We start from the raw sequence: 21,023 nt of genomic DNA, 5'->3' as shown, positions 1-21,023 counted from the left end.
TTCATAGAATTAAAAAGAAATTTTAGTTTGGTACGTTTTTTCCTCCTTTCTAGTAAAATCACTGAAGTCTCAGCTCTGCATCTTTGCTAATAATATCTACCTTAAGGGCCACTTGAATATATACCTGACATTTCATAAATTCCTGCCTCCCAATATTGGTAGCAATATATGTATACACATACATATGTATATATATATAGTTTGCATATTTTTAAAGAGCACAGGAAATGCTAGCTCAACTGAGATTATGTGACATGGGCAATACCAATTGAAAATTCAACTACCATTGAGGCTTAAAACTAGATGAGCTAGAAAAAAAAATATTCTCACTCTAATGCCAATGCTCAGTATGGAGCTAAAAAATGAACCACTGGCCAGAGAGAGAAGTTGCAGAGTCCACCGTCACGCTAGTCTGAGGCTCCGTGGATTAATATGCCTGTTTCCACTATAAGATTTCTTACCTTCGGCTGAAATGCTCCTTGTAGTGAACCAAAAGGGCCAGTGGGTGGAATCATAGGGGGGATGCCCGATACTGCAGGAGGATAGGAATGGAAGAGCTGTGGCCAGAGATGGAGAGGGAAAAAAAGATTTTAGTAGGAGGCAAATGATATATTCAAATTCCTTTCCCACAGAAAGACATCAACATTAGCAAGCCAAGTAATCTCAGTTTGATGCTATTAGTCAAGAAGCCATGATGAAATGATCACACAGATGTGCCATGAATGTTTAACTTAAAAAGTTAAAAGTAGTTCAGAATCAATCAGCCAACAAATGATGTCCCAGATGAGGACATCATTAGAAAGGGAGCTTTTCTAATTATTAATTGTTAAATCGGATAGAAGCCCTAAATGGTTGGAGATTTTAATGCATATCAAAAACAGGAGGGGTGCTGAGCCAAATAAGATGCCCAGAAAATTACAAGTTAATTAGAAAAAGAAAAAAAGAAAAAGGAAGAAAAAGCAAGTCTTTATGAGTTCCAGGATTTTATACCATTAAAACTCAATTAGTACTTTTAGATTTTTAATAGTTTGAGGAAATGAGAAAATATTCACAATCCTTGCTTCATTAAGTTGTTCTAGAAGTGGCAGCTCTGAGGAAAATTGAATTGTCTTATCTAAAATGATGACAAGTATTTGTGCAGGGGTAAAATAAAATGGCTTTGCATGTACTATCAAAGGAGATCCCCATGTTATTAGCAGGTAGACAAGCTCTTCAGAGACCATCAGGTCAAGCCCTGCCATGTCAGTCTGATCCCTCAATGAAGGGAGAAGAATGATTCTGAATTAAGAATATGAATTTTCTTGAATCAATAGTTTGTAGAAGACACATGGAGGAAAGAAATATGCAACACTGAAAACATATCCAAACACATCTTTACCTCCTTCTAAAAATGTGACATTGCTAAGATTCTGATGTTCTGGATCCATTTCTTTGATCGAAACACCATAGAGATGGTTAAGTAACGTCCCACCCATACAGTAGCATGGTATGTCAAAAATAGAATAATTATCCAAGCTTTTTGTAATAGTGCATTCATGTTAGCTATTTCTAGGCAATGACTGAAAATCACATTCCACAAGGCTGTCTGCTTTCTGGGCACGTACTCTTCCTGTTGGTCTTTATCTCATTTTGCTCCCTTCAATGATGCAGCAAAGTTTTTCCGACTAATTGATATTGAACTAAATCCACTTAAACAGTGATTGCAAGCCAAGTGCCCTCATTTAAAACTACTTTTAAGTCTAAAATTGTGTTTTAGATACTTGAGTGCATTGCATCTTAATTCCCCTTATAACGTCCTAATCCCCAAAGCAGGGGAGACTAAGCACTTCACGTATTATTGCTATGACTAATAATATGAAATAACTCTCCCACAGTATACGGTATGAAGCAGAGTAATTAAATACCTGCCACACTAAAACACACTAAAATTTCTATTGCTCTGCCTCTAGGTGGGTATTTTTCTTTAATGTTTTCAATAAAAAATTTAAAAAGAAATATTCTCACCATTTTCCTTTTGCTTTAGTCTACTGACCCTCTTAGAATGTTACTGACTATTCCTACCTTGACTGAAAATCTGAAGCATGTTAAGTAATAAAACATAACCTTCCAAAAGTTCAGGCCTCCAGACTTATTCTCCATCTTAGATCTAAGACCCTCCGTGGAACACGCACATGAAAAGGCAATGCCTTTGGTCTTGGGAAATAAATCTGAGTTACTTGTTGTGCTACAGTTTCTTCTAAGAACACTCTTAACTCAGTAAGATGAAGGCAAAGGACAGAAATCTGATGATCATTAAGGATGGTACCATTCATAGGACAGAACCCCAAGCAGAAACCCACAGGGCCACTGGATTTTGCATGTCCATTTAAAAATTACCATGCTATTGAGCAAAATAGCATTGGGACAGTGCTGGGGAGGGCGGGAGGTTGGAGCACTCAAAGCATTATCCTCACTCCGTTCTGGAGAGGCTTTCCTGGAGTTATTTATGAACATCTCTAGAGAATTACTTACTCTAAAAAATGAGTTTCCATTTTTTCTAGTCTTGACTTCTTGGCCACAGTCAGGACTAACATAGTGTCTGCCTATCTGGTTCATGTAGGAATGAATTCATAGGCTTTGTGAGTTTATTAAGGAGCACTTCTATGCAAATGATAACACGATCCAAAAACCAAAGCAAGAATAATTGAGTATGGTGAATCAACACTGCTACAAGCAATTATTAATAGTCCTTTCTGATTTCATTAAAAAATATAAACAAACCACTGCGCAAAGAAACTTGCAAAATTGGAGGTAAAAATGATGCAGTATTCACTCCATAATCAAAATACATGGTTAAGATAGATGTTTAAGGTCTTTGTATAAAAAGAAAACCTGTCAGTCACTGAACATAACTTTTCCAGAATGCACCCTTAAATTGCATAAGACAGATAGTTTTAAAAATTGTAAGTTCAAAAGGAAAGGGGAAAAAAAGCTGATACATTTAAATTTTAAGATAATTTAAGATATTTAAGAGGTAAATATCTCATATTTTCAACAGTAACAAGCTCAGAACTAGCCACCCTAGCCAGACAGGAGGGGACAAAAATCAGATTTTTGATGAGTTCTGAGTCAAAGAGATAGGGGATTTCTATTTGGAAGAAATAACTCAAATTGAATTCCAGGAATTCTGTGTTAAACACGTTGCCTGAAGACTGTAATTTCAGAGACTCCTGAAACTATAATGATTCAAAGGCAGATGCCTCACTTTGCAGGCCAGATGCTGCCTGGCATTCAGGAAGTTTAGCTTTGTTTCAAAAGTCTTACACATGCTGTAATCTTTTGATTTAGAAGAAGATACTGCATCTTTACCAAAAGCAAACGTCACAAAAGCAAGCATCCAAAGTGACGAGGAGCAATGGGCATCTTGCAAAGATGATTACGGAAGGCTGCTAGTCATTGACTGGTCTGTGGCAAGAGCACAAAATGGAAAAGCAGTCACAGTAAATGGTAGCAGGGTAAGAAGACTCACACTGTGCCGGTAGAATGGGTCAACTTTTGTAGGGTATTTGTCAAACTGTAAAGGGATCAAAGCAAAAGCTAGTTACTTAAAGAATCTACATTTCTGTTCACTGCTTCAGCGGAGATAGCCCTACCCAGCTTCTCTGTCATGGTGCTGTTGTCAGACTCTAACCTCAATGTCTAGGAAAACATTCTGAGCTCTTATATCACTCTGACAAGAAATCACCAGAAGTGGAAAGACAAAGTGAGCACCATATGGCGCATTTAGGTTCTGGTCACACAACTGTGCTTTTCTTTATACTCTGTATTTAGAGATGGACTCAAACCAAACATCTAAACCTCAGTTTAGGGAAAAAAGGCAATTATTTAGCTAAATCAGAGAGAAGTGAACATTTGGTCTAACTTATCCAAAGAATTCCCTCAATTTTCATCTTCTCTTTGGCAGAAGAAGTGTACACTCAGCTGTCTTCTGAAATGTATTATGCTCAAATACAGAGCAATTCGGGCTCGGTCTTAGAAGCTTTCTTTAGAGCAGGAAATAGTACTCCCTTCTCTCTTCTAAACACTGTCATCCTCCCTGGTGCCGTACCTCTCCCCCAGTTAGATTGAATTTATTCATGAAACGTCTTACTCAGGCTGGATTAAACTCTTTCAAAGCAATAGGAACTTTTAAAAATCTAACTATGGACACATAGTTCATTCAGAAACAAAGTACAGGTTTTGCTGTAGGGACCTCAAGGTTCAAATCTAATATTCTATATAAAATTAAAAAAAAAACCTTCAAAAATATTTTAAAATAGTTAAGTTGACCAAAATGGGGAGGGAAAGCAGTTTGGTGAAAGAAGGAACTCTCCCTAAAGGCATGAAATTCAAATCTATTCTCAGAAAGTCTGTAGGCATTACCTTCAAATCAAGTATCCCCTAAGTATCAAAAATTAAGAGACTACACAATCTAGTACTCATTGTTTGAGACAAGCTCTAACATGGCAGTACTCGTTACATGCTCAAAGCAGAAGAGAAATTCTAACTGGTTGCTGTGACATGTGCTAGGCCCTATCTGGACAAGAGCCTGTCATGGCCACTGCACCTCTGACCACGGGCTGGTTCTGTCTCTGCAGGCCGCATCGCCCCTGACCACTTGCTGACATAGCCCAGTGTCAGGCTGGGGTGCTGGTTTATGAAACACAGGCTGCCAACATGGCAGGAGTAGGGAAACCATCTGGAGAGCAGGTGGCACCCAGTGAGGTCTGAGTTTCCTGGGGGCTCACTTCCCAACCGTCATCTCTCCTCCTGCCTTCCAGATTCTGTGAGCATTTATTTGTTAGTGACTGGTACTCGGCACGGCACTTTTTATATCGGGTGGCAACTCCTGTGATGCTCAAGCACCAAAATTACCCTTCACAAAGTTAACTGCCAGCACTGGATGGGACCGATTTGAGGACGTCTAAAATTCACCCACCGTATCAGAGTTAACTATCCAGAAAAAGCCTCTATGTTGGGCCTGGACAGTGTGTCTACACAGGGCAAGTTCCCTTCTCTCTAGGCCGAGGAGGCCCCTAAACGGCTACCTCGCCCCATCTACTCTCCTGTGCCCCAACAGCCCAACCCAACCCCACAAGCTGCATAAAAAAAGAGTCGTGCTCTACTTATCCTCACATTTCTGCCTGGGGTACGCACCATGGGAGGTGCTGGCGTCGGCATGATGGCGGTGGGCGGGAGGGCGTGGGGGAACGGCGTGAAGGTGTGCTGGTGCGTGTGCTGGTGCGTGTGCTGGTGCTGGTGCTGGTGCTGGTGGAACTCGGTCCGCAGGTAGGGCGGAGGGCCCAGGGATGCCCCACGGTCAGCACTCTGAGAGGCCAAAAATCGTGTGTTCAGTTCCTGTCGCAGGATGTCTTGCTCTGAAAGAAGAAATGGAGGAGATGACACCTTTTCCAGCCACATCTAGTGCCTTCCGAATAGGACATCCTGAGTACAGATGGACTTGGGGGCCAAGGCACAGGAGCTGAAGCTCTCAGGGAGCATCTGGGCCCCAAGGTGTAAGCGACAGACAACCAGAATAGGAGCCCCAGGCCCAGATGCAAGTGAATTCTTCTGACTGCCCTCTGCCTCTCTGCTTTCAGGGAGAGGTGGTCTCCCAGGGAGGTGCACTGATGGACTCCAGGCAAATGGTCAGAGTCAATTTTCAGCTTTGTGACTGCCAGGTGAATCACCCTGGGTGTGGGAAATTAACCGTCCAAGTCTGTTTCTTCATCTATCATGTGGGAACAACCTTGCCTGCCTTGCGAGTTTGTTTCATGAGGCATTAATATATGTGCATGCATAAGAGCAGGGCCAAGCCAATAACCAAGGTGAGTTGTTGGCGTGGCAGGGCCCTCCTGCTCTCCAAGGGCAGGCGGCTCTCTATGCTGGTAGTGCAACATGGCTCTGGAGAGCCCCAAACCGGAACTCTAGGGTACCAGGTCTGTGGAATAAAGGAGAGGAGAAAAGACCTGAGAGCCAGCATTAAGTTTATCCTTGAACTTGTCAGGTATGTTGTCATGAAAAGTCCATCATCCCCTAAGAGGGGGGAAAAAGATCCAGCTAAAGCAAACCCCTTAAACACAGTGCAACAGAATATCCTGGAGTGAAGCAAACATGGGCCTGGGAAGCTTTGGCCACTCTTGAGAGCCCACGTGACAGGACGTACACACTATGCCCGACTGCCCGCTGGGTGAACTCAGCTGGAAAAGCAAACTGGCTGGCTGTCTTCAGGCCAGGTGTGATCCAGCTGGTTGTGCTGGGCTGGTATGGGTGCTGGGACCCACTTCTGCTGAATCTTATCCCACAAAGAGTTAGAGGGAAAGTGTAAGAATACATATAGTAAGTAAAGAAATCATAAATCCTAGCAACCAGGGACAACACACACAGCTGGGAGACAGGAACACAGGTAAGGCAGGCAGAGTTTCCCTCCTACCTGAGTAGGTGCTCCCCGCCGGGTGTCCGGGGACCTGCAGACTCCCTGATGTCAGTGGTGGTGGAGGAGGCAAAGCAGTGGGAGGGGCAAACATATTGGGGTGATGTGAGTGTGCGGGGGGCTGGAGGGTGGGCGTGAAGCTGTGTAGGGGGCTGTGGTTGGGTAGTGAGAGGGGGAATGGGGAGGCTGAGGGGTGATGGGAGATGTGAGGCGGGGCAGGTTGAGTCTTCGCTGGGGTGCTGCTTCTGCTACTGCTGTTAGAGTAAAACAGAAAAAAAAAAAAAAAGAGGTAAGCAATGCATTTTCTTAACCAACTCTTAGCCACTTAACATCTTTGTTCTCGCCCTGCCCCCGCTGCACACAGCAGCCTCCTCCAGAAATCACCGCTGCTTGAAGCCTTCTGTCACCATCGCAGGCCTAGTAGAACAGAATCTGCTGCTCCAGTGGCTGCACATCTTGGGTTCCAGCAGGCTGATTCTGCTCTCACCGTGGTCCGCTCCTACCTCCATGGCCAGGCTCTCATCTTTGCCCCTAAAAGGCCCTGTGCCTGCCTATCCCGACTAGCCTCATTTCCTGTCAAGTTCTGCAGTTAACAGAATGGAGTAAGAATGATGACCCTGTCTTTCTGCCTCCTCCTCAGTGAAGAGACCCAGAGAAGAAGTGAGACCCCGCCTGCAGGTTCCCTTTCACCCTATGGCCTGGAGCCACAGAAGTGGCCTGGGGGTCAGAAGATGGCCCCTTGGGGGAGGAATTCCCCTTACTTGTCATAGATGAGGGATGGGGGAAGTGTGTGGGGGGGGAAGAGGTCCTGAAACACCTGTCAGTGGGTTGTCACCAGGAAAATAACCAAAGATACAAAGCCCATCAAGATGTGAGGGGGTGGAAGTACAACCACCCACAGCACCCAAGGGTGGGGACCACCTGGCCTTGCACCTGGGCGCCTGTCACTCTTCCTTGTAGGTCTCCACTGTGCTGCTTTTGAAAACTTTTCTTTGTAACCTGGCAAACAAGAGAGTCTGGGTCCTTGGCAGGACTTCTCTCATTCTCTAGTCTAGCTTGCTTCCTCTCCACCTGCCTGGTCCACTCAGGGGAAGTCAATCACAATGAAAGCAACCTCAAACCAGAGCGCTCCGCCCCTAGAGCTGCTGGTGAGGTGACTTCTTCAAAGTGCCTCCTTGACTCCTTAGAAACAGCCTTCTAAGAATCTTCCACAGTCAGTGATCACCACAGTTTCTCAGGTTTCAAGTCCCTGCCACTCAAGAATAGTGGGGCTCGCAGGCACAGTGCCCTCAACTCTGTGTCTTAAGCTTTCTTCTCCTTCCTGCCTTAACTCCTCCAGGGCTGTCTTTAAGGATGCTTTAGTTCTTTAACAATGTCCTGACCACCTAACTCGACCCAACCTCAAGTTGGGTCAAAAACACTCAAGATACCAAGGCTCACCTACAGCCCCTTTCTCTTTCCTTGTCTCCACCTTAAAAACATTTTCCACAAGAAATACAGTGTCTTTCAGAATTCCTTATTGAGTACTACATGCCTGTCCCCGAAATGGCAAAAAGTCAAGCAGAAAAAGAAACAAACCAAGCAGATTGGCTCACCTTAAACTGTTGAGGCTTAAGCTACTGCTGTTGTAAGCAGACAGTGGCTGGGAGAGGCTCTGAGACGAGGGATGGGCCTGCACCGGTGGGAGATTCTGGTGGAGCAGCTGCGTGGGAGACTGTGGCCTGGGTGGCCTCTGCACCTGAGGCTGTGGAGCGGGCTGGAGTTGGGCCTCTGGGGGGCCTTGTGGTGGCTGTGTGCTTGGTCGTGGGGGCTGAGGCGGGGCCTCTGTGCGCTGCACCAAGTCAGGGTCCGGAGAAGGAGCTCGCACTTGGGGTTCCGCCTGGGCCTGAGAAAGCGGCTGGGGGACCTGGGGGCAGGGGTCTTTGAGCACCACAGGCTCAAAGATCGGCTCTTTGCAACAGTCCTGGCTCTTCTCCTGGCTTCTCTCTAGACCCGATATCTTGGGGACAATCGGCCCTGCATCCTGGCTGTCATGTTCGGGTAGTGTGCCTAACTCCGGATCTGCAATGGGGGAGAGCAAAGACAAAACCAGAGCAATGACACGTGAGTGTGAAATGAAGAGAAAGCAATCTCCCAGACCAGATCATGACGTGGCTTACGCCGTGTTCGGCTCCCTGTCCCATCCTCGCCACCCACAGTGTGGGGCACACATACACCATGGGCCTTGCCAGTGCGAGACGCAAGGGATGAGCAGTGGCCCCTCCAGCCGCCCCACCCTGTGGGGAGAAGGGCAATCCAGCCGGAGGAGGGCGCATTCCAGAAGGCAACTTAGGCCACAGCGACTCTGAAAATGAATGTTTTCCTTCATCTTGGCAAAGCCTTTCATGAAGCAAAATTAAGAAACAATAGTCAACAAGCTGATTTTTCCTGTTTTAAACAAATACAGTTCTTGAATATACAAAAGAGAAGTGTTTTCAATAGCAAACGAAGCAAATGTTATTTAACCACACACAGATGTTCCTTTTTGGTCTTGCCTTCTTCCAATTCTATTTTGTCTGATGGGACACAGTTGACATTTAGAGACATAAATTTTTGTTTAGCAAGTGCTATACGTCTGGTCAGAAGTTCAGCCTCCAAATGCTCACCAACTGATCCTAGCAACAGTTGAGACCAGAGGTGCAAATGTGAATCTAAGTCAAATTTACTCTACATGCTAGAAGAGTTCCCCCTAGACCACTCACCCAAACGAGGGGAAAAGGTGGACTGCTTGCTAGGTATACAATTTCAGTAAAACTCATACGCAAGAAGAGAAATGTAGAAAATACACGTTTTTGCATGAGCTTTGTCACCAAAGGTCTAAAGGTCTCAGTGCCCATCCAGTGTAAGAGGTGTTTGACAATCATGTAAGTCAAATTCCAAAATGTCCGCTAGAAGAATGATGGCATTAAACAGAAGGGAATGGCCCTACTTTTGAGTCAGTATTTTTGTGGGAGGGAAAATCACCTGTCCTACATTTTGGTACAAAAAGATCCATTCTTTTCTTTTATGAACACACAGGTCACAAATAGGGTGAGACTAATGACAATATTGTCTAAATGAGGAGTGTGTTCTAGACATTTCAATCAGAACTGCTTTTTGGTGCAACCGTTCTCCTCTGATGTCACTGTACCAAGTGTGAAAAATACCTGGTATTCTCTCTGGTCCTACTAATCTGTATAAATGTTCTCACCTATTTCTTGTCACTTTGCTTCCCTGGAATCTGCAGCAAAGCAATTCATTATTTTCAAGGTTCTTTTGCTAAAACAGATACAACCCGTACCAACATTGGTTGTATACATAAAACAGAGCTTTTGGCTACAATGAAATTTGCAATATTCATGTCTCATGGACACACCTAGGACAATCACAGCAACATGGCAGAAAGAAGAAAAGGAAGATGTCTGCTTATGATAAACAAATTTTTTGAATCCCCCGAAACTTACTTTTTCTTACTAGTGGGCTGAAAAGGAACATCAAAATACTTGATGTAGACAGACCCCTTTCAATTTAAAAAAAAAAAAAAAAAAAAAGGTGCCTAAATCGCCAAGGAAGGAAGACCCTTTATCTGCAGACACCACAACCAGGTGTTCTGGCTCTGCTTCTCTCTCAATGCTTTTTCTATCATTTTTCACAAGTTTTTCCCATAGCAAGCAATTAAACAAGCTCAATGAAAACCATAGGCTCCATACAATAGAGGCTCGTTAAGCTAGGTCTGCGAGAGAAAGCACTAACAATCCAGAAATATGAAATAAAAGAGGTTTTACTCAGCAAGAAGCTCTATGTGTGAAAATAGGAATTCTTCCCACTCTGACAGCTAATTTAGGATCATTATGCTCCACAAAATGGCAGGAACACGTTTTTATCCTCTTGTATTGCTTTGTTCTCTCTGGACTGGAATAGTAAAGAATAAATACAGAAATATTGTCTATCATGTTAAGTTTCAACCAAAGTCATCCTCCAATAATTGAAGTCTTAAACAAGTTTCTCCTTCACATATTAAAGCAAACCTTGTTTTCCAAGGGGGTATCATTTAAATTTACTTCTGCTGGTAAGGAAGCATGTCAAAAATACATAGCTAAGTACTTCCTATGTCTAGCTTAAATCTGTCTCCTTGTTCTTTATTTAATGAATTTGGACAACACAGCCAAGTTTGCAGAAGGCGCTGCAGGTCCTGGGCTCGCTTCCCAAGGCTCTGCATGGCGTTGGTTTTCACCCTAGTCTCCTTTGTTGTGCCCACTGTTTCCGTAAACACAGTTGGAGTACCAAATTGGAGCCACTGTCACCACTGACAGTAGAGGAAGCAGGAAGACAAAAATCTTCCCAGAGTACCCAGCACATCTGTAGGGATAGCTATGAGGAATGACTGAGAAAACCTAAATCCACAGACTTTTGGAGAAGCCCAGAACCCAGAGGCCAGGCCAGCACTTTCAAACTTAAATGTGCACACAGATCACCTGAGGATCGGATGAAAATGCAGATTTCGATTCCACATCTGGGGGGGGGTGTTTGTATTGTGGAGTGGGGGACGCTCCAGAGTCTACCTGAGAATCCCCCAGATGATGCTGAGACACTGACAGACATTCTGTGAGTAGCCGGGATCTCATCCAACCCTCTCCTTCCAGAGGAGGAATAAGCCCAGAGAATTTAAGAAACTTGCTTACCAGGAGATCATTGGCTGTTTAGTAAGTTACAGGCCTTGCTTGGATTTTAGTCCTATCTCTGCCAACACCAAGCCTTTTCTCTAATTTTATACTATGTTGCCTAGTAATAAGCAAAAATCCTCAAACAAAGCAGGTAAAGGTAAATCCAGGATCCAGCAAAAATGTTTAAGTATAGGACCAGAAAAGCCACACAAAGAGTCACTGGAATACTAAACTTCAGCTCACCCTGAAAGCTATCATCAATCCATCAAAGCTCTGCTACTGCAACCGATAAGCAAGGCAGTGACGGGTTTGAAGGCTGGGAAGAACTTTGGGGCTGAAATGGTTTTATGACTCCCCTTTTACACAAATCTCTTGAGGCACAGATTAGACGTCATGCATTTTTGTGGCTAATCGGTAATGCATTTCCTCTTCCTTTCAATTATTCAATAACTGTACCTTCCCAGTTAAGCTTTTCCATCTTGACAGTTAATTTGTTTTACTGCGCTTCTCCAAAATTGGCAAGAACACATCACAAAAAATCTTTTTGTATTGGTCTGTGTGCTTTGAATTTGCCAAAGAATGAAATTTGCTGAGGTTGAAAGACCTAAGAATGTACAAGTTGAAAAGTTGTATTCATTATGTTTTGAGATTCTGCAATCCCAATCTCTTTGGGATTGTACAAATAACACATCATGCTTATAATAAGAAGCATGTAAAATAAAATCACACTGCATACTGTGCAGTGAAAGGGTGAATTACAGCATGTAAATAACTAAATAAACAGAAACAATTTTTTTAAACTTGAGTAGGTCAGACCCAAAAAATTAAATAAAAGTGCAATACAAGTTCTATTTTATTAGTAGAATGTAAATATTACAACTTTTGTGAAGGGCAATTTGGCAACATTTAGTCAATAACAAAAAGAGCTCTCTTGACCTGGTGTATAAGGATTTGGCCCAGAGACAAAACGAAACAAGATCATGGCTTGAACTCCAAGTTTAGAAACAATTCAAATATAACCACTTTTAAATATATTTGGTGAAACTGTGGGGGGCGGGGGAGAAGAAGTACACAGGACTATGGTGATGGCACACGGGTGACTTGGTGGTGGAATCCCATGGGGATTACAATTGAGATGGAAAAAGGCACAAAATGATGTAATAAAATAAACTTGTATTATTAAAAATATATGTATATATTTGGCACATTCATATAACGGAAAAGAGTACAGCTGCAAAAATTAGCGAGAGACCCTGTATTTAATGTATAGTATATGCTAACTTAAGGAGAAAATTATACATTTAAGTTTATTTCTACTTTACATATGTGGAAGCTCTGGAAGAACACCCAGAAAGCACTGACAGTGGTGGGTACTTGTCTGGGTGTGAGATAGTGAAAACTGGACAGAGAGCTGAAGGATGGAGAGATAATTCCACGGTAGATCTACATATATTTATAAATTTTTAAAAATTATGCAATTGTTACCTTTTACATTTTTTTTAAAGATTTATTTATTTATTCATACAGAACTGGGGTACAGGCCAGAGATGTGGAAGGTGAGCGGATTCACCAGGAACAGAGTGGGGAGCAGAACAGGCAGATCAGGAGAGGTCTGCCACGCCATGTGGTCACCTCCGGGGCAGGCGGGGATCAAACTCATGAGGAATTGGCTTAAGTTTCTTAGTGCAGTGCTTTAACCCGCTGCGCCACCAGGGAGGGCCACCTTTTACATTTCTTAAAAGGAAAATAAAACGGGGAATTTGGAAGATGGTATAAACAGTCATGGCGAGTATATTTTATACGAAATGTATATTATGGATAAATGTACAGTAATTAATTTTATGAAAAATATAAATTACTAAAACTGATTATAAAAAACCTGATTGTGAAAGTAAACTTAAAACAGTATTCAATAAACAACCCTCCCACTGTTTAACCCTAAAAGGTGCTTATGTGTTCCACAATGTCAACTAAATTTGAAGAAACAACTCCTGTCATTTAAACTGAAAACCAACAGCAAAGATACAATAAAAGAAGAGGCAAACTATTATTTACAAAAAATGTAACTGCCTAGTTAGAAACACAGACAACCAGCTGAACAAATAATAGAACTAATAAGAGAGCACAGCAAGGTGTCCAAATAAAGGAAACCCACATACGAGTAGCTTTTCTACCAGTGTAGAACATGAAAATAATGTAAAGCTCCCCTTCACAATAACAAAAATCATGTAACACTTGGACCTGTAACTCAGAAATGATTTGGTGGTGGGAATGATGTAGAACTAAACCTAAGAGGAGAAAGTATACCTCGTACAAAAAGGTAGAATGATAGAAAACAGAAATGTATCTCCCAAAATATTTCCTGCCCTTTGGGTTCACTGCTTTTATAACACAAAAAGAAAACAAGTCATGTAAGAAATGCTCCCCCAGGGGGAGTTCTGTACCTCTGAGGGTTGTCTGGTTGACCTAAGGACTGGAGGGAGGCACTGTGAGGGGCAAACCCAGAGAACCTGCACTCACTGTTAAAGTCCACTGGATATATATGGATCTGAAAAACCTAGAATCTAACTCCAGCTTTTAAATACAAAATCATGGTTCTAACAACATGATTCTAACATGGTTCTAACAACAGCAATGCAATCAACGGTTCTAACTTACAGCAATGTAACTGCCGCACTTTCTTATGTCTGATACTTGAACAAAAGCTCATTATGATTTAGGAAAATCATGGCTTCAATATTAAGACTGATCCTGATTCCTGAATTGCCAGGACCCAGATGCCTGCATTTGTGTTTATATACTATTCTACACAATGACTCAAACATCTGACCATTTCATTGTCTCCAATGTACATAAGCTTTTATGTACTTCAAAGCAAAGTGTTATTATAATAACTTTCTACTTATTTCTCTGTCATTAGGACTTTACATTTTAGAATTATGTGTACAGATAGGTATATTAAGTAGGTAATTGTTTCAGAAAGTAAAGAATGAAAGCATGTCATAAATTAGTTTTTATAACACCCAAAGGCACTACTGGGTGTGACGGGTGAGGTTTGATATATTCCAATTTAGTGATGAACTATTATGTCTCCAGACATCAGTAACCACCTCAAAGGGTTGCTGTGGAAATTAATGTGCCATTATTTCATGTTAAATGCTTCCCACAATATATAGCACAAAAATAAATGGTCAATGTTACTAAAACTTTATGTACAAAAATATTTAATGCATGGGAAATATTTACTATTAAAAAATAAAGCACTGTATCACCACAGTCTCAATACTGAATATTACTTGCATAATATGTGTGCACACAGATGTTCACTGTAATCCCATCACTCAGGAATAATAACCATTGAATTTAATTTTTTAAATTATACTTTCTTTTTAACGTTCCAATTTTTCTGTAGGAAATATGCACTATTAATGTAAAGAGCAGCGAAAGGGAGATATATTTTAAAATGAGATCCTTCATGGACAATAACATCTCCACCATCAAAAAAGTTAACTGAAAAAGTGACTGTTCCAAGTCTTTCTAAATTGCCCCTATCCAAATGGGTGGATTTTTTTTTAAACTAAACTCTTCACCCAAAGAAGAGGCAAATATTAGCTTCTAACAAATCAACATAACGTAAGTGTACTTTAGCTTTTCATTGAACTCCTTGACATTTCTAACTGGATTTTACTGGGTGTATGTGGATAAAGTCAAATGGAAAATGAATGCTGATGAAGGAGGAGGTAGCAGAAAAGCTTTTTTACTAGGCTCCTTACATGTCCTTTTGCTTAGATCAAAAGCACTACTGGTTTTTACTCACTACAAGGCTTTAATACAGCAAATCTGAATGCCTCTAAAAACATTAAGACTACGTGAGGCGTGGGCAGCAGGCGATACAGCTATCCCTTCATTCAGCTTTCTTTCTCAATGTCTAATTCATATCACCTAGGAATGAACACCTTCTGCTTAACTTCTCTGCTTTTTTGTCCAAATGACAGCAACCAAGACTTCACCATACAGGACAGAAGATTATGAGAAGATTGTAGGAGTTTAGGAATAAGGAACCCAGACTTGAAAGTGAGAACACAAATAAATCTTGAAATATTCAACAATGAGAACTCTAGAAACCCATCAAATTTCTGTGAATCAATGTACAATTCTTTCAATCTGCAACAATATTCATTGTTTGAAACCTTTCTTTTATCTGTTATTACCTCAAACTGACTTTTCTGTAGCAATGACTGCTAAAATGTATTTTGTATGTAATTAAAGTAAGATTTGTATTATTAAACTAAGAATTTAGCAATGCTTTAAACTTTCAAGGTTTAGATTTTTATTTCTATAATTCTACACTCCAATGTTGTTTCGTAGGGGGAAGAAAAGCCTAGCTTTTCTAAAATACTTCTCTTTATTTTCCTCCCTTCTCTTCAAATCATTAAACAGAGACCAGTTTGTTCCATTAGTAGATTCAATTACTTGAACGAATGGAAGGATGACATTCCGTCTTGCAGCTCTTCTTCTCGGTCACTGAAACTGTACAAATAAATTGAGAAAAACCCACTGTTTGTTCAAGGCAAATTAATTTTCAAACACTGTAAGAGTGGGAGATCAGGGGAATGATGGGTGCTTGGCAAGGCTCAAAGAGATTCCATTTTGTGCTTGTCATTTTGTGTAAACATTAATTACCATCTGGGAAGCTAAGCTCTGGGCTGAAGTCTGTATCACAAACCTCTGAGGGCCTCAAGGGTTCCCAGTAAAAGCAAAACCCTAAATAGCAAAAAATAGCCATTGCATCTGCCAGAACACCAGCCGCCCACGAGGGAAGCCGTGTGGAGACCAGAAGATGAGAGGTTGCCGTTATTAGAGAAGCTAGTGTGGATATCATTTTTGTTCACCAGATTAACCCAAGAGAGTGGGCTACTCTGAAAGGGGTTAAACTTAAAGCAAAATACTATAGTTGTGTGTATTTTTTCAAATTTGCTCCTCTTCAACCTCATGCCAAAATACATCAGACCTTAAGTGTATGTCTTCCAAAAGATTTAAGGCCAAAAATCTGCCTTCAAAGGAGTAGCAACCTAGACTGTGTGCACGGGGGCCACTGCAATGGCTTCACCTACACAATGAGTGCCCTTACAGTTTGTGGAGGCTGCAGACATGCTATTTCTTCAGCAGTCTCTAGCAAGTAAGAGCAAGGAGGAATCATGTTGATGATGGACCAAAATTAGAATGAGAGACTGAAGATCTAGAAGGGGTGGAGCAAGGACATAAAAGATTTTTTGAAACCTGAGGCATTCCAACAAGCATATGAAAAAATGTTTAACATTGTTTGTAATGAGGGAGATGCAAATTAAAACCACAATGAGATACCATCTCACCCCAGTGACAATGGCACATCTTAAAACAACTAGCAACAACAAATGTTGGCGAGGGTGTGGAGAAAAAGGAACTCTCCTGCACTGCTAGCGGGAATGCAAACTAGTACAACCACTATGAAAAACTGTTTGGAGGTTTCTCAAACTGCTAAACATGGAGCTTCCATATGACCCAGCAATCCCACTCCTAGGTATCTACCCAAAAGACACAAAAACACTCATTCAAAAAGACACCTGCACCCCCATGTTTACTGCTGCTTTACGTACAACTGGAAAGACTGGAAACAACCCAAATGCCCAAAAGTAGATGACTGGATTAAAAAGATGTGGTACATAGACACAGTGGAATATTACTCAGCAACCAAAAAAAAAAGAACACATGCCTTTTGCAGCAACATGGATAGAGCTGGAAAAGATCACGCTTAGTGAAATAAGCCAGAAAGGAAAGGAAAAATACTGGATGGTTTCATTCATAGCAGGAGTATAAAGGACCAGGTGAGAAAATAATAATAATGAACAACTATATACCAGAAACACTTTCCAGGGGTGGAATGGGTAATGAGATCAAAAACAGTGGGGAGAGGGAAGTGCACTGGACTATGGTGATGGCACACGGGTGATTTGGTGATGGGAAGCCCAATGGGATTACAACTGAGATGTAAAAAGGCACAAAATTATGTAAAAATAAACTATTATATTATTTTTAAAAACCCTGAGGTATTCAAGTTCATCTATAACCCTCATATTTTTTACTTCATTTGAATAAAAGACTAGTTAGCATCAATTCACATGTCCCACTAGGTCCTAAGAATACGAAGGTGAACAAGAAGCAGCCCTGCTTCCAGGGGTGGCCACTGGGCACGAAGAACACACTCTGGAGAAGGATCTATGCCACTGGCAGTCAGAAAATGTGGGGCTTTGGCTTCAGAGTTGTTATCTGTTTGACTCAGAGATAAGCACAGATCAGAGCCAATGAAGATATCCAATATTTCAGTGATTCCTGCTATCCTGGCCTCAAAGCTCAGGCTAAAATCAGCCAAGTCATGCTCTGGGATGTATGAACTTAACATAAGAAATAAGGTATGAAGAAAGAAATCTCCAATTCCTTCTGTGAACACTAAAAAGTCTCCAAATAGTTTCAAAGAAAGCTTGTGTTTTTGGTTTCAAAAACCTACTCCCACTAATTTTGCTTGCATCCTCCGGACTGTCTCAATCTATAGAACACTTGGCTTCGCTGGACAAATCACCTCTTGCTTGGTTTCCATACCCAGGGCCCCTGCCTCTCATTTCCCAACCCCTCTTTCTGGCTGTTGACAGAGCACCCACATTGTGCCCGATACATGCCACATGCCCAGGCACACCCACCTTTAAAGCAAGGGCATACTCAACACTTACAAGACACTTAGGTGTCTGTCCTTAAGTAGAGCCCAGAGCGAGTGGCAAGGGAAGATTCTACAAGGGCTTTCTAGCAAATGTCAGCATTTGAGCACCAGAGCACCTATTCTGAACAAAAAGCTGATAGGATAGGACTATTTCCATAAGAAAAGTCACAGCATGCCTTTCTTTGAGTGGGAACAACAAGGAGACCCTTTGCTTGTTTTGGAAATTTTCCAAGAGGTAAAACCATGGGATTTAAAAATGAGTTGATAATTTTAGATGTTTAGTTTTTAAAAATATATAATCTTCCTAGTCCCTAATCATCCTATCTTCCTTGTGAAGAACAATCAAGTGAGGATATGAGAGAGAAGAAAAGAATGTCATCTTTCTAATGGCAGCCTCCCTGCAGTATTGTCATCAGTGAGTATAAATGAGGCATCAAAAGCTGTCAGGCTCATAGGCGTGCACAGATCCATTTATAGATCTGATACCTTACCCTCTATTCTGTGGCCTGATGCTAACTTCCACCTCCACTGCCCGAGGGGCTCACATATAGAGCCAGAAGGGGCAATAACCACGAGGCCATCTGATCCTGGTTGCCTTCTAAAGCAGAAATGCTTTGCTGTACCAAGTCCTTATCACTTTGCCTCTTAATTTAACAAGCAAACCTCTTGGATCTGTACCTGTCTGCTGTATCCATGTGTTTATGGACGGTTTAACAGGAAATAAGGTATCTAGCTAACACCATTCACACTCTAAAAGGTTAATGCCTCTTAATGTGACAAGGAACTGATTCTAGGTTAAGTCTGATTCCAAACACTGGGAACTAGACCAGAGGTTTTTTTTTCCTCTTTTTTTTTAATTCTAAACATTATTTTCTCAAGGGTAAAGGTAAAGGCCAATAGCAGCAAAAACCTACTGAAATAGTATCTGTCATCTCCTGCTTTGAACCCTGTGTCACCTTATGGCGGGCATTTGTAGACAATGACTAGACCAGGTTAGTAGAGAGGCTGGGTGGTGTCTATGATTAAGACAGAATTTACATATTCAAATTTATCCCAGGCTTTTCCTCTGCATTCTGGCTCTCCATACAAATCCTCCCCACTCCTAGGTTTCTTCTTAATCCTCTGCCCAGGCCATGAAGCCAGGCTTCTGGATGACAAGCTCTAGCCAACACCTCATTGTCTGGCATGGCTTCAGTCTGCAAGAACATGCATGCTTTCCCCTGTGTCATGCAATAGTCTGGTTCTTTTTCTGTCCTGGAGGGGAGGGGGCAGCAGACAGCAAGGCTTACGGAGTTCTCTGCTCCGAGTACTAAGGACTACTCTGCTCCTGAGTTCACCCTGTGCCAAGAATGCTGAGGAAGGGGTAGTTAATTCCCACAAGTAGTATCTGCAACCCCATCAGTTTTTAGTCAAGCTCACACAGCTGCAGGTTGGTGCATGGTAGAGGAAGAGAAGGTTCCTTCAGAGCATCATCAAATACCCTGAAGGCAATGCTTCAATGTTTTCCAAGGTAACATGGTAAAGCTCTAAGCCCTGCCTGTCCTGCTCCCAACAGGTCATGGTGAGAAGCAGGCCCTGCCTTGGGACACTGCTACCATCTTTTAGCAGTGATGCTGTCAGCAGTCAGACATGCTTGTCTGTACTCCTGAGGACAGATGACAAAACTCCTCCCCAAGTCTGTTCAAACAGCCTGTTAAGGCTCTTGGGACCTGGGTGCTGCCAAGGCCCTCCAATCTGTCTGATGAGCTTGAGTGTGAGCACTGCAGATGCCTCTACAATGAATCCGTGAATACTGCTTCACTTTTCTGATAAGTAGCCAGTGATTCTTTAGTTAATGGAGGAACAGGGAAAGAGGACTTTCATTTTGATAAATATTTCTCCAAGTTCCTTTAAGTAAGTTTTGTCCTTTTGATGCCAAACTTGTTCATTGCCTCGTATTATGATTCCAATGAGTGATCCAAAGTCACTATTGCAAGTGTGGTCCACAGACCAGCATTACCTGGGATCTTGTTAGGAAAGTGAATTTTTAGCCTCCACACCCCTTCACAGGTTCAAATTTGCAAGGCACTGCCCTTGAGCACTGTTGTAGTGTTAAAGAGCTTTAGTAGGCTCCAACACTGAGGGGTGCTATCCACGGAGGTTCCCGATCCTTCCATGTTCCTATCTCCCAAGACCTACTCTTGGAAACAATTACTCTCTTCATGTGGGTTCTCTACCAGCATGCCAAGTTGTTCCGCAGGAATGGTGGGAGGTGGTGGTGTCCTTCAGTACTGCCAGTACTGAACATACTTATGTTAGCCAGCAACAAGGAGTTCTCATTCATGGTGTAACTTCCCATCCTGGCTCCACATACAGTCACTGGATTACTTGTTATATACAACAAGGAACCACAAAGTCTTGCCCCATGGCCCCACGTACAGTCACTGGATTACTTGTTATATACAACAAGGAATCACAAAGTCTTGCCCCAAAGCATAGTCAGGAGCTACCTTCAAAGACTTAACAGTTGTCATAGAGATGAGGAGACACTGTTATTGTGATTGGAATCATGGGTAGGACTGGGATCAAAGGATGTATAATTATAGGAGAAACTTACAGCGTGAAAGAGTCTGGGCTGTCATATAGGGGAACAAGCCAATGTTTTATTTTGTTCTTCACTGGAAGTACTCAAGAGAACTGGCCTAGATGAGATTTCATGACTTCCTAATTAAGGGACTGGTAGCACACTCCTTAAAAGAACATCACTTCTTTATTTTCCTTTAGCTTTAGTCTAAAATATCTCATCTACAGATTAAACAACACTGATTTGCATAAAAATTGATACATAAAAAGCCAACACATTTTAAAAAGTAATAAATTAAGAAAGCCTACACCAAATGATTACAGTTATATTTTTTTATTAGGGGCAGAAATAAATCTCTTACTCCACCTCATCCATGATTTTTACAAAGCTGAAAGGCATTTTTTAAAAGGGGGTGAGGAAAACTATCGTAGTGACTCCTATATTTGAATGGTTTTATCTTCTTAAAAGAACAAGCTTACCGTCTACCAACTCTTTCGGCTTTCACCTTTCAAATCTGAAAGGCTAAACACAGCTTAGCCTCTAGGGGGAAAAAGTGGAAAATTTTAACAATCCCTA

General features: G+C 41.9%; 1 protein-coding gene across 2 annotated transcripts in view; it reads right to left on the bottom strand.

The window, feature by feature from the left end:
• AUTS2 (autism susceptibility candidate 2) overlaps positions 1–21,023 on the bottom strand; it is an 81,995-nt gene that overhangs the window by 18,057 nt on the left and 42,915 nt on the right. The window contains exons 3-7 of one of the 2 annotated variants that reach the window (XM_012728986.1): positions 8,047–8,512; positions 6,452–6,705; positions 5,155–5,396; positions 3,509–3,553; positions 462–557 (exon numbers count right to left, since the gene is read on the bottom strand). In XM_012728986.1, coding sequence (XP_012584440.1) covers positions 462–557; positions 3,509–3,553; positions 5,155–5,396; positions 6,452–6,545 — 477 coding nt within the window. In that variant the 5' untranslated portion in view covers positions 6,546–6,705; positions 8,047–8,512. The remainder of the gene's footprint in view (positions 1–461; positions 558–3,508; positions 3,554–5,154; positions 5,397–6,451; positions 6,706–8,046; positions 8,513–21,023) is intronic. The other variant, XM_012728984.1, reaches the window with a different exon arrangement.

Source organism: Condylura cristata, unplaced genomic scaffold, assembly GCF_000260355.1.
Source record: "Condylura cristata isolate star-nosed mole 26May11 unplaced genomic scaffold, ConCri1.0 scaffold00024, whole genome shotgun sequence".
NCBI classification, from domain to species: Eukaryota; Metazoa; Chordata; class Mammalia; order Eulipotyphla; family Talpidae; genus Condylura; species Condylura cristata.
The sequence above is the reverse complement of the archived record's forward strand: the minus strand, read 5'-3'. Positions and strand labels throughout refer to the sequence as shown.